The sequence below is a fragment of the Dermacentor variabilis genome, chromosome 11, assembly GCF_050947875.1.
Source record: "Dermacentor variabilis isolate Ectoservices chromosome 11, ASM5094787v1, whole genome shotgun sequence".
NCBI classification, from domain to species: domain Eukaryota; kingdom Metazoa; phylum Arthropoda; class Arachnida; order Ixodida; family Ixodidae; genus Dermacentor; species Dermacentor variabilis.
In genome coordinates, this window is record NC_134578.1 from 118,744,909 (window position 1) to 118,764,332 (window position 19,424).

The window sequence follows — 19,424 nt, forward strand, 5'->3', positions numbered from 1 at the left end:
TTGCTTCTCATTAAGCAATGGAAGTGGCCAATACTTTCATGTAATATATATAAAAAATTTAAACAGTAAATGCAGGAGTAGTGGAAACACTGTCTTTGTGTACTACAATTGGTAAACATGTTTGTTACACGTGACAAAAAATAAATTTTGCTTAACTGTGAGAGGACATCCACAATAAAATGTGGCCACAATCGAGTGCGACCCGCTGCAAAAATACCTAGAGTGACTAGGCACCACAGCACCTTTTATCCGTGATAAAATGTACAGAAAATATACAGGCACTGTATAAAGTGTCCTTCACAACAAAAAATTGCCAGACTGGCTAGACATCACAGGTTCTCTTGACTATAATAGGAGTCATAAAAGTCATAAATGATGTAGGCACTTGACAGTGTCACACAGAAAAAAACCTGTGGCTAGCCACCACAGCTCTATCACAAAATACAAAAAAATATAGGCACTGCATGTAGGCAAAATGTCACCAGAGGCTAGACAACATAGCTTTTGTTATCTGAGATAGTACCAAAAAAAATGCAGGCAATGTATTTGGTCCAGCAAAACAAAGGAGTGAGTAGACAACACAGCTCTCTTACCTGCGATAAAATAGATAAAATACAAAAAATGTAGGTACCACATAAACTAACTGGCAGGCAGCAAAAAATAACCAGACGGGCTAGACAACCCACCTTTTCATATCTGATGAAATAGTAAGAAATGCAGGCAATGCAATAAAATGACCTACAGCGAAAAATAGCAAGAGTGACTAGAGTACAAAGAATGTCGGACAGCACCAGCTGTTTCCAGCACTTAGCATAGCACACTGAATATGAGCCACCTACAAATGAGCCGACCCAGAGCAAAAAATAACCAATGGCTAGACACCACAGATCTCTAAGATAAAACGCGAAAAAAAAAGTTAGTAAGGGTCGAGCAAAACAAAACGTGAGTGAGACAGCACCACAGACCCACAGAAAAAACAACGTAAGTGACTAGAGTGCTACAGTGCCTGTGAGCAATTTTTTAAAGGAACATCAGACAGCACCAGCTGTTTATAGCACTCAATGAAACACACTTATATGAGTCGCTTATGAGTGAGGCGACCTCGATGTGGTTGAGCCAGAAAAGTTCGGTTGCGCTGGCATGTCTTGCGTCGAGTTTGACGGGTGACATGGTTGGAAGCTTGTGATGTTGGAGGCCACCCCCGTTGTGACAAAAGGTCCTTGTGCAGGAAAGCTGAACACTGCTGGCTGGTGGCCTGTCATTTGCATCTGTTGGCTGAACACTTGTGACAAAAGGGCTTGAGTGCCTTGAAGGAAGGAAGTTGTAATGTTTGCCATGAGTTGATTCATGTTATTCCGCTCCTCCTGTAAAAGCTGCCGCTGCTGTTGAAATATCATGTCTGTGTGCTGTCTTAAGAGCTCAGCACTTCTGCTTTGCTGATCAGCGAACAGTTCACGCAGCTCCGAGTGCTTGCTGTATCTGGAGCGCTTCCTTGGTGGCTGTGAACAGCTGGCTTCTGGGGCTGCACGCAAACACAAGCAGTTGAATAGTTTAACTTTGTCATAAGAAACCTATTCCAGTACAGAACCTTTTGTTCTTTTCGCTTTGTCACGTCATGCAAATTTTAAGACTTGCTTGCGAAGAAAAGGAGCACTTTGGTTTTCCCTAATATTCTGCAATTTCAGCATCGCAGATCTTGTGACCTCGGATTGTAGTGCTAATTTACACAAAATTGTATATATTTCTTAGCAAACGTTTTTTATGCACAGCACAGTCGCATTGCCCAAGTTAACGTTCACAGAATGTTTCCAGCGTTCTTCATTTCTTGGCCAGGTGAGCACGAAAAAGGTTTCTTAAAACCCGCCGTGGTTGCTTAGTGGCTATGGTGTTGGGCTGCTAAGCACAAGGTCGCGGGATCGTATCCCGGCCATGGCGGCCGCATTTCGATGGGGGCAAAATGCAAGAACACCTGTGTACTTAGATTTAGGTCCTCGTTAAGAACCCCACGTCGAAATTTTCGGTGTCCGCCACTACGGTGTGCCTCATAATCAGAAAGTGCTTTGGCACGTAAAACCCCATAATTTCAAAGGTTTCTTAACGGGCGTATGTGATTAGACAGAAAGGAACCAGTGACTTACAGGACTGTGTACTTCGGAGCGTTTCGACGTCATCAGCTTCACTTGCACACGTGTCTGCGAATAAAATAAATACGAACAGCCTTATAAGTAAGTGCACATTGCGCAGAGTCTTCTGCTAGTTTTCACGTTTAATTACAAAAAGAAGGCGGAACAAATACATATTAGGTATTACCTGCAAAGGCACCATTACATTCAATGTGCTTGCGTCTCCAGTTATGGTGAACATGTCCGCAGTGGCACATTTTATTTCACTGGCGCAAACAGAGCTAGGGTTTTCCAACAAAGTGACAAACGCCAGGCATGCAAATGACCACATATTCTTTTGTAAAGACCATACTCCTAAACGCGAGCCTACAACGATAGGAAAAGAAGTTCGTGAATTCACCAGATGCCCACCGCAGTGGGATCTGCAGCGGGCAGCATCGAGCGGTACACATAGGGATATCGATATCTTCGGTTGCAATCGCAGTTCTTAATCTTATTCGCGGGAAGCTTGTCTACATAACGCTTGCCCCCTGCGGTTTGTGTTCTCGCACCTTCTGGCCGCGCCTCTTCACAGCTGCGAGCTGCCGTTTGTACGCAACGTTCACGCGAAGTTTTACTCGCTTCGTACCCATATACGTCGTTGCTTTTGCGCAGTCCGCAAAGTACGCGAGTGTTATGCTGTATTCGCTTACCGGCTCGGGAGTCTTCACTTTCATCCGGCTCGTTACTGTCGATACCGTAATGCAGCGCTTGGCTCATAGGACGATGTGCGAGTAGAGCATTCATTTCAGAAAACCACTGCCAAGTGGATTTTCCCGCGCCGCTCTTGCTTTGCTCTAGCAGCTCCTAGGGCATGTCAAAAGAAAGAGAAAGGTGTTCTAAGCAACCAACACTATGGCACAGGCCGAGAAGGGGAACAACTAAAATTGGAAACATACCTTATTGTATCTGGACTTCAGGTTCTTCCAGTGAGTCCGCAGTTGCTGCCAAGACCAATGGTAGCCGAGCGCGGCCATCTCGGCTTGTATTTTTTGAAAGTGTGCCTGATTTCGCTGACGCCGGGAATCCAACAATTCACTTATATTCATCTCACTAACTATAGCTAAAAAGGATGATGTTTCCTCGCGTGTAAAGGAAACGCGAGTTGACGCTTCCTCGCGAGCAACAAGACCGTGCGACGCACCTGCTCCTTCAGCCGCCATTTTGCTTTGATGTCTCGCAGTGCGGCAGCGGCCGCGGCGCTGGTTGGTTGGCCGGTTGTAATCCCGCAGCGAATGCTTTCCCATAATTCCTGATGCGATACGCTTCTGTTTACATGCGCCGCTGAAATGCGCATTCTCCATCTCAAACTACCCCTGTTTGGCGTATTGAATGCGATACGTCTTCCTAGCGAATTACATCGTTTACATGAGATGCGATACGCTTGAAAGTTAATACGATACGCTTCTGTCGTATTCATGTAAACGGGGCTATTGAAACATGCCTGGACGCGCTCGGCGGGGAGGCGTATCGGCGGCGCTCAACGGGCCAAAATGTCTGCCGCTTTGAACGAACCCCGGCGTCCGTTGCATCCGCGCCGGCTATACCGCGCGTCGTAGGCGAAACGTAACACCACTGACAGGACGCTTTAGGCAGGGTTCAGTCACACAACAAGAAAACATTAATAGTAGTAGTAATAAGCATGCCTGCGTGAAACCAAGACACGAGTTCTAGGACGAGAAAAAAATTTATTACGCTCGGTGTACTTATTTATACAAAAAGATAAATTTATAAACAAATAGCGCAACCACGCGTTCATCCGCAATAGCATGAGATCTTCTAGAACGAACGAGCACAACTTAAAACGAAGGATAAGTACATAGCCGGGATGGTCGTGGTTCTTTTGTTTTGCATTAGCTCTAGTCATGAAAGCACAAGCATTGCAAGCTACTTGCGCCATTACCTATCACGTGACCTCCGACAAAAAAACTAACAAAAAAAACAAGAAAGATACAATTGAGTGCAAGTACATAAGCGACATTTAATACGGTTGTCACAGTGCACACTTTTGGCCGCGATCGATCCTGACTGGAATCGAATTTCTGGGCGCGTTTGGTTTCGTTGCACAATCTGCGGACGGGAGCCAATCACGGTAGAAAAGTTCCATCCAGAATGGGCTCGATCGTGATCGAAAGTGGCCCTGTGACACCGGTATAAGTCTGCGCCCATCTTTTATAACAGAATGAACCAATTAGTCAAACCAAAGTATTATTTACCTGCCTTCGCCGAATACTGACGCGTAGCAGTACTTAATTCTCTACAACTCTAGTTGAGGACACGTGAACAATGAAACATTCTTTTTCTTTTTTACATTCGGCGCCCGTAGGCTACGCCTGAAGTACAGATACTACACTCGCATCCAAAAAACTTTGTGCTGTCCTTTAAAGAAATTACGCGAAAATTACTAACACAATGACGTACCATAAGAACGCGACGCTGAACGCGACTACGTACGTACCTTTTATATGAGCAGTCCATGCGCCTTGCAAAAGGCCCTCGGTTTGAAGGCGGAGCACTGTCACGATGTGTACTCTGGGCGCGCCGTTTCATTTACGTAGTGGATGGACCATGTTGACGATGCATTCCGCCCAAAAACAAAACGTCCACTTCATCACTGTTCAGGCCGAATGGAAGATGTTTTCTCCTTCGCCACGAATGACGGCCGTCGTAGGCATAGCAAACACACTGCTACAAAGAAACACCGTTGTCGTAGGCCGCTGCTGCCTTTCTCACGCATAATCGCGTCGCCTTCACTCCGGATGCTCACTTCGCGTCGATGAGCACAACAGTACACGAAAACAACGAGGTGGCACAATCTAAACGCAGCAAAAAACAATCTAATTATTCACAACCTTAAGAATGTCACGGAGAACACACATGCACTCAGCGGCCCGCCGCGAGATGTCGGAAATCACGTAGCGGCGATAGCGGCGACATCCGTCGGGGGAAGTTATTTCAATTTCGGTTTCGTTTTCAAGGCATAAAGACAAATATCTTTTTAAACTACGCGTGTATGTTACTTTCCAAGCGATTTATTTTACGCTACCTCTAAGCCATTTTCTGTGTTTACGGGTAGCTTCAGTGGAAATTTATTCGCAGAAGCATTGGCCGATATGAAATCAAAGGAATGGCAAAGGTGGGCTGGTAACTGCATGTAAGTAAATTCATTGTTTCGATTTCTTTTTTTTTTTTTGCTTGGACGTTCATTTGTAAAGAGACGTGGCCCTTCCTGATTGTGTAAGATGCAGAGTTACTTGCGAGTCTGTCTTTTCTTTTATGCACAGAAAAAGAGAGAGAGGCAGAGGAAAAGCTGAAATTGGCATTTTCAAGAAGTTCACAATGCTCATATTTCTGAACTGGTGAGCTCACGCAAATTTTAAATAGCTTGGACGAAGGATAGATATAGAAGTACTTGCATAATAGCTTTCTAAACATATAGGCGATACCACGAAATTTCACATGTGCAGAATTACACGAACACCTTAAGTTTCCAAGTACGAAAAGTCTTTCTTTGCGTGATGTCGTGAATGCGCAACCCAAGCAAATCCAGTTCACAGGGTTTTCTTTTTTTTTTTCTACGAGCGGGTGAGCGAGTGCGGCCCGATGACCGCTTAAACGAAAGAGCAAATATAACAACGACTCCTCTTTGGTTGAGAGCACCATGGGTTGTTGTTGTTGTTATAATCTGATGTCGATCTTTGTCTTACTGCAGTTGTTTATAGAACAGCAGTTTGACGGGTAATGAGGAAGATATATTCACAATCGAGGTATTTTGTGCATGCGGTAGACAAGTCATTTTCAACCCAACTACTCTCGCCCTCAAACTACCGCCAGCAGAGCACTTCAGTATCGTTACCATCAATAGCTGCGCCTGTGCAAGTACAAGCGACATGCGCCATTCGTCATGCGCCATACATCGCTCCTGCGGCACGCCTCTTTCACCGCACCAGTCATCCGCAGCAAGTCGCACGCCCGCGTGCCCGAACCACTTATTTTTCCGCCTCGTTCATTCCTCGAGCAGCTAAAGACTGGAACGGCCTTCCTGCTGACATTGTTAGCATCATTTGCCTGTCTTCATTCCTACAGCGTCTGATTGATCACTTTGAATATAACTAATTAAGTGTACCAAATGTGGAACTTACGTTAAACCCACCCCTTATGTAATACTCCCTCCGGGGGTCTTTAAGGAGAATAAACTGAACTTGACGTAGTAGTTCTGCGGAAGCCCGCAAGGTGGAGAGAAGTAATTATAAAGGGAAAATCAGACATCCACCCGTTCGTAGCAATTGCTACAAAGGTAACCCGTACGGGTTCCTCGAAAGAAAAGCCTCAGAGTTGAAGAAAAATTAGTCCTGGTCCGGGACTCGAACCCGGGACCACCGCCTTTCCGCGGCAGCCGCTCTACCATCTGAGCTAACCAGGGGGCTAGCAGATGGCAGGGCGAAGTCGAATTTGTCGACAACACACGAAGCAAAGGCAAGTGTTTGACGTAGTAGTTCTGCGGAAGCCCGCAAGGAGGAGAGAAGTAGTTATAAAGGGAAAATCAGACATCCACCCGTTCGTAGCAATTGCTACAACACGATTTGTAGTGCCGTGGGACACGCTGTCTCTTCGTGCAACTGTATGTTTGTGAATGTAATAAAAATGAACAAAAACACTCTTGCACCCACCCCCAGTATTCTTAGTCAGTGCACCCTTTCGGTGGGTAAAAGGGTTTTATGGCATCTAAAACTGCTCTACGCTTCGCAAAAAGTCATGGTGATGGGATGTTTCTTGAATGAAAACACGCTTCAAGGGTGTTATGATTCGCAATTCTCACCATCAAGGGTGTAAATTATTTTACTGTGTAGGAGCCGTGCCATAAGCCTAAGTGCTTTAAATGCGTCGCAGACTGTCGAACAAAATTTCTCACCTTGCCATAGTGCAATAGTGCAGCGGTGCCACGTCGAAGTTCAGAAGGAACGCAAGAATTAGCCTGGAGCCCACCAAACCAGGCTAAATCCAAAATAGAAAAACAGGCAGACGGATGAACGAACAGGCCAACGCTCAAATCCGCGGCCGATCTCTCTGGCGGTGTGTCTGACGAATGACGCAAGCATCTGGCTAGGCATTCGCCGATTTGCCTGTGGCTAGGCAACGGAACTAAGCCGCAAAGTTTAATTTAAGTTATACTCAGATATTTTCATTTTTCCCTGAAAAGAATAAAAAAATAAATTTCTGCTAAGCTCATTTCACATTTTTTTTTCGATGCTCGCGGCACCAAACAGTCGGCGTTAATACTATAGCATGACATACTTCCTGTTTCCAATTTTTGCCGAGTGTCCGCTCTTGTTATATTCCTTTCTCTATGCTTGCTCTGTCGCCAGGCTAGCGGAAAATGTCCCAGAGCAAGTGCGGTGTTGAAGAGCATGAGGACAAACTTAGGATGGGCGCGGCACATAGCGGCGACAATGTCGGTCGTGAGGACGTCCGATGCGGGTGCTGTGCCCGCCGGCATTTTCCTCAGTACAGCTTCCAATTCACCCCTCGTGAATACGCAGTCTTCGATAGCGGCGCGGTAGGGCTGCTGCATCCGTTGACGGATGTCGCTGTGACACGGTGCGTCGCGATCTTCGTGGTCTCTGCTGATGAGTCTGTCCAGTAGAAATTGTGCCGACTGCAGCACACACACCCTGCGTCAAACTACCGTCGGCCAGACGCAGCGGAGGCAAAACGGTTCTTGCATTTGTTTTCCCCACCGCCACTTTAAATGGTTCAGCAAACAAGGACCGCTTACAGCACGCGGTGCATTTTTCATCAAGAGCCTCACCAGTTTGCACAGCCGCACATTGCACAACTCCAAACCATGGCTCATTTATGAGCCCACTGATTAGTCGTGCACTGCCCGCAAAGGTTAGTTTTTTCCGAAAAATTACTGGCGTTCCCTGGAACGAAAATTCGAGATGCAGGTGTTCCGATAGGGTTTCTTCATCAGACACGCGCCACATGTAGCCTCTTTTGGCCATTGGTGCGCTGGTCAGAGTGACATCAATCCAGGTAGCGGTATAGTGATTTTCGAAGGTGGCCTCAGACTCTGGATCATTTAGTATGTGCAGACCCTATCGACACACCAGCTGCATTACAGCTGCACCCCTGCAATCACTACCACCGCCACCCCAGTTAATATGTTTCGCATTGAGGTGGCCCGCGATGACGATATTTTCAGTGCGTGACCGTTCGATGCAGTCTGACACAATATTTAACAACGGAGCGATATCGACGTGCGGAGGCGCATACACTCCTATCGGTAGGAATGCGAGAGAGGGCGTTGACAGTCTCACAGCAATGACATTGGTGCTGATGGTAACTGGGAAACAATCAAAACCTGATCCATCTCGGAATATAACTACTCGGGGTTGTTCAGCTGAGGCAAACCTGTGGTGACGCTCCGGAATACCGGGAATCACGTTTGCGCTGGTGTAGGGGTCACAAGCAATTGCGAAAACGATTCCCTTACATAACGCGCACCAACACCACCGTCGCCGCATTCGCGTGATCCAAATTTGCCGGAATGAATTTTAAATTGTTATTTAAAGTCATTTTAGAGGTAGCCCCGTATCGCTAATGAAATTATTTCGAGTTAGTTGATTTAACCTGAGACCTGCCGCCACTATCCTCCGACCACGCATCGCACGACTCTTCAAACCCCTTCCCACCACATGCCGCCGCGCCTCCTGCGCGTGACCCACGGCGGGACGGGGAACCTGTGCGGCGGATCCGTCGCGCCCCGCCCTTAGGGGGGGACGCGACGGGCCCCGCCCTAATTAATTTCCATAATCGATGCGCGTTTTAAGCCGGGTCACCCGCTCCGCCCGCGTTATGCCCCGTTCACACTGAGACATTCGGCGTCTGGAGCGGCGCCCAGTTCGGCGGCGGCGAGATCCGCCGGAATGGCCCGTTCACACTGAGACATTCGGCGTCTGGAGCGGCGGCCAGTTCGGCGGAACCCAGTTCGGCGGCGGCGAAATCCGCCGGAATAGCCCCTTCCGCGCCGATGGCTCCCGGACCGATTTTTGCGGCAGCTGCCGCCGGATTTCCTCGCCGCCGCGCGGCGCTGACCAATCGGGGAGCGCGAAACAGAACTTCCAAAGATGGCGGCCGAGTCTCGCGTCATGTCGCAGTCGTCGCAGTCATCGAAGTCCGCCGCGACATCCACATCCGAAATGCTCATCGAACTGGTGCGCAACCACCCAGTCCTCTACGATAAGCGCCACTTGAAACACAAGGACAACGTGCTGAAGGACGATTTGTGGCACAAGATCGGTCGCGAGTGGCAAGTGCGTGTTCTGCGATCTTTGTTTCTTGATCATTTACATGTACCACCTGTGCATTGCGATGCTAGAGCTTTGCGCTAGGGTATCAGAAAAGTTCTGAAGTCGTCCATAAAAAAGTCTCAACGCTTGTTGCTCGGCTAGCGAACGCGTTTGTTTTTGTTCGGCGGCCTGCCAGCCGAGTGCACACGTGCGCCGAGTGCGCTGTTTACATTCTCTGAATCTAAACAGCGCAGGGCCACGGATATTGTAGCGATGCCTTTTCCCGATGCTAATGCCTTTCGGCGCGTCGAACGAGACATTTGGCAGGCGAGTCATAGGGCAATATAAATACATTGCGCACTATGGTATTTTGATTTAATCTGTTTTTTTAAATATATATTCTCCAAGGAAAATACTTTTCAGTGAATGTGTAGCCTAGCATTGCACACATAGTATTCCACTGCTACATTATTAATTGGCATAACAGTGCATGCAGTAAATGTCAATGATACCGATATAAGGAAGTGTTACGATTTTACTTGTGAATGGCTAATTACATCTTTGACCGCAGCTAAACCTCTGCATGCATGTGTCAATAAAAAATGAAATCTTTGCAGGAATGGCAGCACAAAACAAATTTAAAAACTTAAAGGACACGTTCCAGAAGCATCGGAACAAAATAAAGGACTCTATGAGAAGTGGAGCAGGTGCGGCTGACGTGCCGACAGTGAAATGGGTTCATTTCGAAGCGATGTTGTCTTTAATAATAATAATATTTGGGGTTTTACGTGCCAAAACCACTTTCTGATTATGAGGCACGCCGTAGTGGAGGACTCCGGAAATTTTGACCACCTGGGGTTCTTTAACGTGCACCTAAATCTAAGCACACGGGTGTTTTCGCATTTCGCCCCCATCGAAATGCGGCCGCCGTGGCCGGGATTCGATCCCGCGACCTCGTGCTCAGCAGCCCAACACCATAGCCACTGAGCAACCACGGCGGGTGCGATGTTGTCTTTAATGGGCCCGGTGATGCAAGAACCGATGTAAGTTCAGCATGACTGTTTTGGTCTACTTTTATTACTTCAATTTCAGTCAATTACAAGCAGGATATGAACAAAATAATTACAAAGGAAAAAACACATGCATACATCCTATAGACACAAAATGCTCTTTATTTTACATACACACAGTTGGTCAACTAATTTGCAAGCAAAATATGCATTGAATGCACTGCAACGGAGGGAAATGAATGGCTTGGCATCAAGGTACAACAGTAGTACACAAGTGATGGCGCAGTGTGCACAGAGAATAAACACTGTGACCATGTAAAGGTAAGAATTCTAAATAACTGTGCAAAGATTGATGAATAACCTTTATATAAGTGGCGATGTGAACATGTGTCAATAGTCATGCAGTTACACTCAGAGCAACACGCACACATGATGCGATGGCAAAGCTAAATATTTCGTAAGTATTGATATGTTGGCCACATCCTCACTTTTGCATAATATAAACGTAACACTTAACGAGTAACTGCTCTGATGAACTACACGCGCAGGAACAATCACTAATGAATAGCGAAGTACTACTAGATGATTTTTGCATGATGAATAATAACAGTAGCATATTTTCGAAATTGGCTATGAAATGACTTGCGTAACCTATTGCGTGGTAAACATAAGTATCATGTTTTTCTTTTTTCAGCATATGCACAAACATTGATTTCCCGAGCCGTGAAGGGCAAGTTGGAAGGCACCTCTCACAGCACTTGGACAAAGAAATAGAGAAAGCTTGCAATGAAGCCCGAATTTTTTCTATCCGGGCAACCAATTTTAGTGGTCATAAAAAGCGACGAAGTGCAGGAACTTTTCGTCAGAACGGTTTAGCTTACTTAAACGTAAAATATTATCCACTCAACTGAAAGGGGATTTTACTGCACACCCGTGTTGTCCGATGCCAGTTCAAAATCGCCTGCAGCTGAAGAGAACAATGTCTAACAATAACACAATTACTTTTCAGCACAAAAGGTTTGTTAGCAAGGTGTAGGCTACTCTAAAAGGATAATTTTTTAAAGTTTAACAAGGCAAACCTTGTTGTCCAAGGCCAATTCAATCTCTCTGGCTAGAAGAGGCTAAACTCAAACATTCCACACATTTTATTTCCTTCTCATCGTGACTTGAAGCGCGCACTTGTATCACATAAGATCCCATTTTCATGGAGACGGAAAGCAACAAAATGGAGTCTGCACTGTGAACATTACTCTTCAGCAGGTCCTCGCAATATGTGCTGTTACATAGAAGCATAAAACGCATGCATACCTTCTGGAAGAAGCGCAGACTATTACAGGAGCTCAAATAGTCTGCAAATCTGCACGGATAACAAAGAAGCACTTAACGAGCTAGTCTCGTGATTTATCTTCCTTTGCAATTATGCGCTCCACGAGCTCAGCTCATCTTCCCTCCTGAAAGGGCAAATGGACTCGTATGTCAACAGAACCAAATAACTGCACTGAAATTGCACTGAGTTCAATGTATTGTAGCTTCAGTAGGTATTTTCATCACTGCATGGCACACATTAGGAAAATTCCACTGAAAGATCTTATTTCTCAAGTTGCCCTACGTAATTTTGCGTTGCTTTAATAAAGCAACTGCCCATGTTCATTTCATGCAAACAATATTCTACAAAGAAGTGAGGAATATTTGAAGCTCAAAAGTGTTTCGCGTGCTTTTTTTTTTGGTGAATGACACATAACACAGAACACCAGTCGTGCTTCGCCAAAGCACAAGCACGGAAGACAGCACGGAGGTCGTCGAGCAAAGCCAGCTGGAGGATCCCATTTACGATGCAAGTTCCGTGGACGAGCTTTCTGGAGCAGGATCGTCGCCACGTTGCGTGACACCTGCAGTCATAGAACCAGATAGGTGAGAGTAATGTTTTTAAGAGTGTTGACCTGAAAATCCCCCAAAATAAGCTTGACTTCATTCTTTTGTTTAGGTTCAGTGCAATCTATATGTAGTAACAGCATTTTCTTCTGCAGGTCAAGGTACAGCGGGGACGCAGACCAAGAGACAGCATTTCATGCTGAAAGGCAAGTAGTTGCATTAGGATCACTTAAAAAGTCCGCATGCATGCGTGCTATTCTACCCACAGATATTATGTGAATTTGTAGCACAGTGTGTGATTGACAATGTAAACTTAAATTTTCTCCTCTAGGTGAACAGGCCACGTAAGATCCCCAGACTGTCATCCACTGATTCCAGGTAAGATAAGGGCACACACAGTGTGAGGATTATGTTGCTCAAGTATACACCATTTTTCTTTTTTTCAGATCTGCACAATCAGTGTCACATGTCGACATTGCCTCAGAGTGTCTACAGCAACTGCGTGCAGTAAAAGCATCGCAGTCATTGAAAGAAGCACACGACCTACCATACATCTTCAGTATGATAATTGCACAAGAGCTGCGTCTACTTAATACGCATCAGCAAATAGATGCAATAACGGCGCTACAAAAGGTTATGCATGACAAAGTGATGGAAGCGAAGCAGGAAAGGGACATATGTCAAAATTAGCTTCGTTGCTGAATTTCGCCTAATACAAGGACCCTCAGTATCCAATAAACTTTTTACTCACCACTGTACAGTGTTCTGTCCATGATCATGGACTCTTGCCAAGGGATCTGGCCATCAGTGACGAAGTACTTGGCAAGGTCGTCCCGCATTTTGTAGGCAGCTCTTAAGAAAGAAGTATCACACAATTATGCATATGCAGGAGTAGCAGTAGCAAGCAGTGGACTACCCAAAGGCATGATTTTGCATGCTTCCTGGGAAGATCTCCATAATTATGTAACGTGCCACATGAAAACTTCGTTACCTGGTTGAGTGACAGCCTGTGCTACGCAGAGGTGGCAGTGCATTGTTGCTGCTGTCCTCGGCCCTCCAGCTCCCTTCACTGATGTTTCCCTGCCAGTCTACATGGTCAGCTGTTCCAGGAGGGCAGTATGCAGATCGGGAAGTGGGGGACTCCTTGAGCAGGAAGTTGTGCAGGACTATACAAGCAGAGATAATCCTTCTCACAATCTCGTCCTTAGCTTTGAACGGGCGGCGCAGGATGCGCCACCTCTGTGCCATTTTGCCAAAGGTATTCTTTATGACCCGACGGGCTCTGCTGAGACGGTAGTTGAAGATCTTTTTTTTTGTGGGTCTCGACAAAGTGGCTTGATGAAGAATCACTTTCTAATGGCTGCTCCTCTGTGCTAGCAGGCAAAAATGGGTGAAGACCTGCATGACAAGTTAGGCACCATATTGAGCTGCAAAAACAAAATTTTCTGTAACAGCAGTGACAATGTCCAAGCAACAAGGCGGAAGAGCAGTATGTGCATCGTTACTTGCTTTTGTACTACTGTATTGGTTATGTATCAAGGAAATGCTTCCTCAGGAAAGTAGGAAAAACCATAGAAATGGCCTTCGAAACAAAAGTGTAGAAATATGTCAATGAAGTGCTTCAGGCACCTCTATTGGAAAAAGGTTACAATGCTAACTCACACGTGTGTATGTTGTATATTTACAGCCCGATATGCACATGTCCAGTGAAAACCATATCCACTAAGGGGTAACACTGCTGCAGCAAGGCAAGTATGCTGAGCAAATTGCACCTTCAAGGACTATGTGATCATCTCAAGCTCAATTCCTTTTTTGAAGTACCTACATTCAATAAGCACTGTCGGTGAACATATTCATTCAGGTGTTTGACGGGCAATGCAATCACAATGTGTTCTGTGCTGTTCATTCTTCTGTGAATTAGGAAAATAAACAGCTTTAGGTACGCATAATTAAAACAATGCTGCCGAGCATGCAAAGTAATGGAAAGGTTAAACTTGCTTTTCCTGGGATACGGCCGCATCATGTATGTCTTAAGAGGAAACGCTTCATCTACCACCAGGTGGAAGGGAATGTTGCCAACGTTGCCCAATGGTGCATCATGGGGGAATCCTTGCTTGTTGGAAAGAATGGCCTCTTGTAGCCTACTTCGGCTGAACACACCACCATCTGAGTCGCTGCCATGGTGACCTATTTCTACGTACAGAAATCTGAAGAAGATAACAAAAACACTCCTCTTTAAACACTAATTTTTGAACCTGTTAGGTTGTCTGCAAAGTAGAGGCTAAGGAAAAGAAGCTATGTAACACAAAAGCAACGATACAACTTTGCAGCCTACATTAAGTAAGGTGTCCTTTTCTATTTTGAAAGAGATGCACACTTTCTGCAATAATTGCACACACACATGTAAGCAAACTTACTACCTTATACTCAAATATAATTTCTGGGGTTTTGTATGTAAACACTTCAATATCATTACAAGGCGCGCCGTGGTCAGCGACCACGGATTAACTTTGATCAGCCGGGGCTCTTTACTATTCACCTAAACCAAAGCACACGCCTTTCCCTCAAAAGAAATCCTCAATATGCTGTTGAACTCTACGTCACAATGAGCATAATTGTACCAGGTTTAGCTGACAATGATTAATTTTAGTACCAGTAACGCATCAATTCTGTGCAAGTGCCTGTAGCAGGCGTCGCTGATGGCACGCAGATTCACTGAAAAAGTTTTTGTAGTTCCGGTCCTCACTTCCTGATTTGGAAGGACATTCGATGGCAACATGTTTTCCATCAATTGCGCCCACGCAGTGGGGCATGTTCCACCGCTCCTCGAAATCGCTTGCAATCTGAAGGATGAGGGTAGACGAGATGAGAATGCATAACCCTGTCCTGTGAGCGCGAGCCATATCAATGAAAGCAACCATTGCAGCTATCACAATTAACGTGCTATCACAATTAAAGTACATGCTTTGAAGACCATGTAATAACATCGTGTTTACCCGCAGCCACTCATCTGCACTTGATGGACAGGCAACGTACAAAGGCCCAAGGACGTCCCACAGCACCTGGCTCACCGACGACACAATGCCACAGGCTGTCGCGCGTCCGTTTAGGAAGCTAAAACAAGATGAGCGGAGCGTTTCCCCTGCAGCCAAGAATCTGAAGAAAAATACAAAGAAATTCAGAGAGTGTGCACAATTCCATATGGGTGCAAGGTTATCTATATGGGAAAATCTGCATGTTCAAGGGAAGCCACTCGCATCTTTACAAGTACATTGTATTGCACATTGCCTCGCCTGTTCGGTGGCTGTGACATCGGTTGCTGATCAAAGCCAAATAAATCAAATGTGATGCGGTTGGACGTACGAACATATAATTTATTGCGATATTTAGGACAACTTATGCAACGTTACAATTAATAATAAAGTGGCGAGATAAACATTTATTCTCAGGCGCCATGAAACAACAAAAGTGTCGCCTGTGCTGAGGAAATGCTGCTTATGACAAGCATGCTTTTGACATCTGCTCAATATTTACATACCTAAATGCCATTCACAGCACCACATGAATCGTATTTAGTTAACGCAATTCGAAGCAGACACTGTGGCAGGTTCATTAAAACCACTCGAAAAATTTAGAATGCATGTTTTCAGTTACACAATTCTCAGTGAGCCAAAACGTCCTTAACAGTTGCATGTGCATGTGTTTTCGACATCTTACCTGACAGTTTCCGCAAGCCGGTGCTCGGGACTGATTGCTTTTCGGAAATTCGTACCTTTCTTCCGAATGTGTGGTCCGAGCTGCACGAACGTGTCGAAAGTACGTGGAGGCATCCTCAGGTACCTAGGAATACAAAACACAGGCGTATAGCGACATCGAAGTATTTAACTGCACGTCATTGAATGTCACAAATAACAATACATCTCAACTTACTCTCTGTAGTACTCCACGTCACGATTTCGCAGGAGGGGTAGCAGTTGCGTGGCGTGACCAAGCTGTTCGCGCTCTTGCAGAGCTGGGCGAACCCACCAACGCCGCTGCCGCCGTCTCTTCGGCGAATGCTTCTGCGCGTCATGCATCGCCAGAAAGCTGCTTGCCAACAGGCCGAGCAGTACTGCCTCTTCTTGCTCGGGGTTCATCATTGTCTTTCCAAGTAATGGTGGAGACGCGCAACATAAACACACGAACTCGACGCGAGCTGCGCAATTTCGAGCCGCGCGAACATCCGGGATATCCCGCGATTGATTGGACGTTAGCACTTTATGGGGCAGATGGCGCTGTATGTCTTTCCGGCGGCGCGGTCCGCAAGCAGTGTGAACTACGCGATTTTCGGCGGCAGGAGAATTCCATTCGCTGTAGACACCGCATTCCTCAGTGTGAACGTACCATTAGGCAGCGAACAACCCCCGTCGGGTGTCCCGCTGACTCCCGATCGATGCCCCTACCTGCCGCCCAAGCAACCTCCGCCTCGCCCATTCTTACGTTACGTTTCTGTGCCAGATGATTTCCGGCACACTTTGTGCAAGTTGCCCTGGACGCGACGTCTTTGACAGGGCAGAAGCGGCGCGTGTGCCCCTACGACGCGCAAAATGTACAAAGCGAGACATATAAGCGCTCTACTGCACGTGCTGCAGTCCGCCCGACACAGGTTCCTTCTTTGCGCATGATTTTCTTAACATCGGCTGGCTGCACTTCGATTACGTGGGTCATATTGTCACGCCGTTCCTGAAATGAGACGAGTACCTCACTTTGAGTAGCATCAAGATCCAATCCTGGATTACGCGCGTTGAGCGCTTCCATTAAGTTGGATGGCGAAACATCAGGGTCAACGCCAATAAGTTTAACATGCGGTTTTCTTATTTCCGATGCCCTCATAGTCATCGCAGTACGCGTGATCGGGCTCGCATTCACTGCCCTTTGCAAGTATTCCTATGTGACTTTTTCTTTTGCTATTACTGTGACACCCAAGCGCGTCTCATGAAGGGATAGTTCCCTTATGTCTGCGCTACTACGGTCTACATTCGCTTCAAGTAGTCGCGGAACGTCTCTTGCGACAGAATTTGTGCTGCTTAGCAGCGTCAAGAAGGCAACGTGACCCTGCCTCCAAGGCCTTGTCGTCTCTGTTCCGGCCGGCACTCCATGTGGTTTCCGCAAGTCCCGGGGCCTGCCAAGGCCTCCGCGCCCCGGCCGCCGTCGGCGGCTGCCCGTCCGCTCGACCAGCCACCGCCGCGGCGTAGGACCGCCCGGGGCCCGACGCACCCGCGACTGCCACTTTCATCCGGAATATCCGTGGCGTCTGGCTTGGTCAAGCTGCCTTCGGAGTTTCTGCATCGCTCCCTCTCGTCGCGCCGCTGGCGCTTGGAAATCTGCGCAATTCTTGACTATTCCATTCAATTCAGTTATGATTTGTGCGCGAACCAAGTTTGTAATTTTGGTTTTGTCGCCAAAAAGGATTTCTTCAACCCGCTTTTGTCGCATCGCAATCTCATTCCACTTCTCCATTAACTTACATTCCGTTTCCGAGTTGACCTGATTAGAATTCGAAGGACATGCATTCAGAGCTGTCGCATTACGCTCCTCCCTTACGCCAAGCCCCGCCCGTCGCGCCCCCCTGTATATCAATGCCCTGTCGGACCATACTGATAATCTCATCACCGTCCTGCGAATACGCACTATCTCCCGATCCAGGAGAGCTTCCGATACTCGTCACCCTGTTCTCAGGGGCGAAGCCCCGCGTACCTGCCGCAGCCGCGACATGGGCTCATACCCGCCTAGGTATGACCGTGTTGGCCTCCCCGCCTAGGGCCGGAAGGTACGTTCGTCAAAAACAATAAACAAGCCCTTTTTGGTCCCTTCCCACGCGTCGAATGGGTGCACTGTATGTTCAAAAATAACCCACAACTAAAATTTGGTGTCCAAAATAAAAGTTACTCATGATGATGATGATGAAAAACTTTATCCCTCTTTAAAGGGAAGGGGGCAATGGAATAGAGGGTGGGGGGAGGAACTACTTGAAGTAGGCCTCCTTTATCCTCTCAGCCCACTCCAGGATGGCCTCCTGAAGATCGGGCCTGGAGCTGCGCAAGGCAGCCTCCCACTGCTCCTCACTAGATATTAATTGCTTGAGGAAAGGGGGAAGGGGGTGCTTAGGGCACCCCCACATGATATGGTTTAAGTCTGCTCTGGGAGATACACAGAATTTACAAGAGGGAGAAAGGTAAATGGCGGGATGAATGCGGTGGAGGAGGTAAGGGGACGGAAAGGTGCGAGTCTGCAGCTGTCGCCACAGAACTTCACACCTACGCGGGGATTTGCCCATGAGTGGCGGAAAGGTTAAGCGGTCTAATCGGTAGTGTGTGCAGATTTCGTGGTAAGTAATAAGTCGATCCCGCGCTGTAAACGGCGCCTCCTCCGTGGCGAGGTCCGACGCATCTGATGCCTGAGCCCGGACTGTAAATCCTCGGGCACTGGCATGAGCCGCCTCGTTTCCGGCAAGGCCCGCATGCGCGGGAGTCCAGATTAATGCCACAGTTTGATTGAAAGGATGAGCCAAGAGGAGAGAAAAAGCTGGCTTAGAGACCCTACCCGCTCCGAAGTTATATATGGCTGCTTTGGAGTCGCTAACGATAATTGATGAATTTGGAATTGTGAGGGCCAGGGCTATGGCCGCTTCCTCCGCCTCCTCCGAGGAAGAGCCAGGAATGGAGGCGGCCGCAGCGACCTGCCCGTGAGAGTTAATGACTGATATTGCGTAATGATTTCTGTTCCCATATTCGGCTGCATCAACATAGAGCACGTCTTTAGAGGTGGAGAATTGTTTTTGGAGAGCCTTTGCTCGCTGCCTCCTGCGCTGTTTGTGATGCACAGGGTGCATGTTTTTAGGAAGTGGGGGGATGCAGAGGTTCTCGTGTATGTGATATGGAATGGTGTATTTAGTCTTGATGATGGGTGCCGGAGTGATAGAAAGAGTTTGTAGAATGTGTCGACCTGTTGCGGTGTTAGAAAGTCTGCTATATTGGGATGTGAGGTGGGCTTCTGTGAGTTCAGAAAGTGTGTTGAAAGTTCCAGTAAGCATTAGCCTTTCAGTGGAG

At 47.0% G+C, this 19,424-nt stretch overlaps 3 protein-coding genes across 3 annotated transcripts; 1 reads left to right on the forward strand and 2 right to left on the reverse strand.

The window, feature by feature from the left end:
• Window positions 1-952: 952 nt before the first annotated feature.
• LOC142564139 (uncharacterized) lies at window positions 953-3,582 on the reverse strand. Its single transcript, XM_075674998.1, has 4 exons — window positions 3,062-3,582; window positions 2,816-2,969; window positions 2,139-2,192; window positions 953-1,522 (listed from the first exon to the last, which is right to left on the reverse strand). The coding sequence occupies exons 1-4, from the start codon at window positions 3,464-3,466 to the stop codon at window positions 1,086-1,088; spliced, it is 1,050 nt and encodes a 349-aa protein (XP_075531113.1). The 5' UTR covers window positions 3,467-3,582; the 3' UTR covers window positions 953-1,085.
• A 5,612-nt stretch (window positions 3,583-9,194) lies between these two features.
• LOC142563470 (uncharacterized) lies at window positions 9,195-11,176 on the forward strand. The gene is made up of 3 exons (XM_075674024.1): window positions 9,195-9,478; window positions 10,026-10,181; window positions 11,159-11,176. The coding sequence occupies exons 1-3, from the start codon at window positions 9,293-9,295 to the stop codon at window positions 11,174-11,176; spliced, it is 360 nt and encodes a 119-aa protein (XP_075530139.1). The 5' UTR covers window positions 9,195-9,292.
• An 811-nt stretch (window positions 11,177-11,987) lies between these two features.
• On the reverse strand, window positions 11,988-13,728 carry LOC142563565 (uncharacterized). The gene is made up of 3 exons (XM_075674150.1): window positions 13,328-13,728; window positions 13,088-13,188; window positions 11,988-12,353 (listed from the first exon to the last, which is right to left on the reverse strand). Exons 1-3 carry the CDS (start codon window positions 13,582-13,584, stop codon window positions 12,292-12,294), a joined length of 420 nt encoding a protein of 139 aa, XP_075530265.1. The 5' UTR covers window positions 13,585-13,728; the 3' UTR covers window positions 11,988-12,291.
• Between the last annotated feature and the right edge of the window lie 5,696 nt (window positions 13,729-19,424).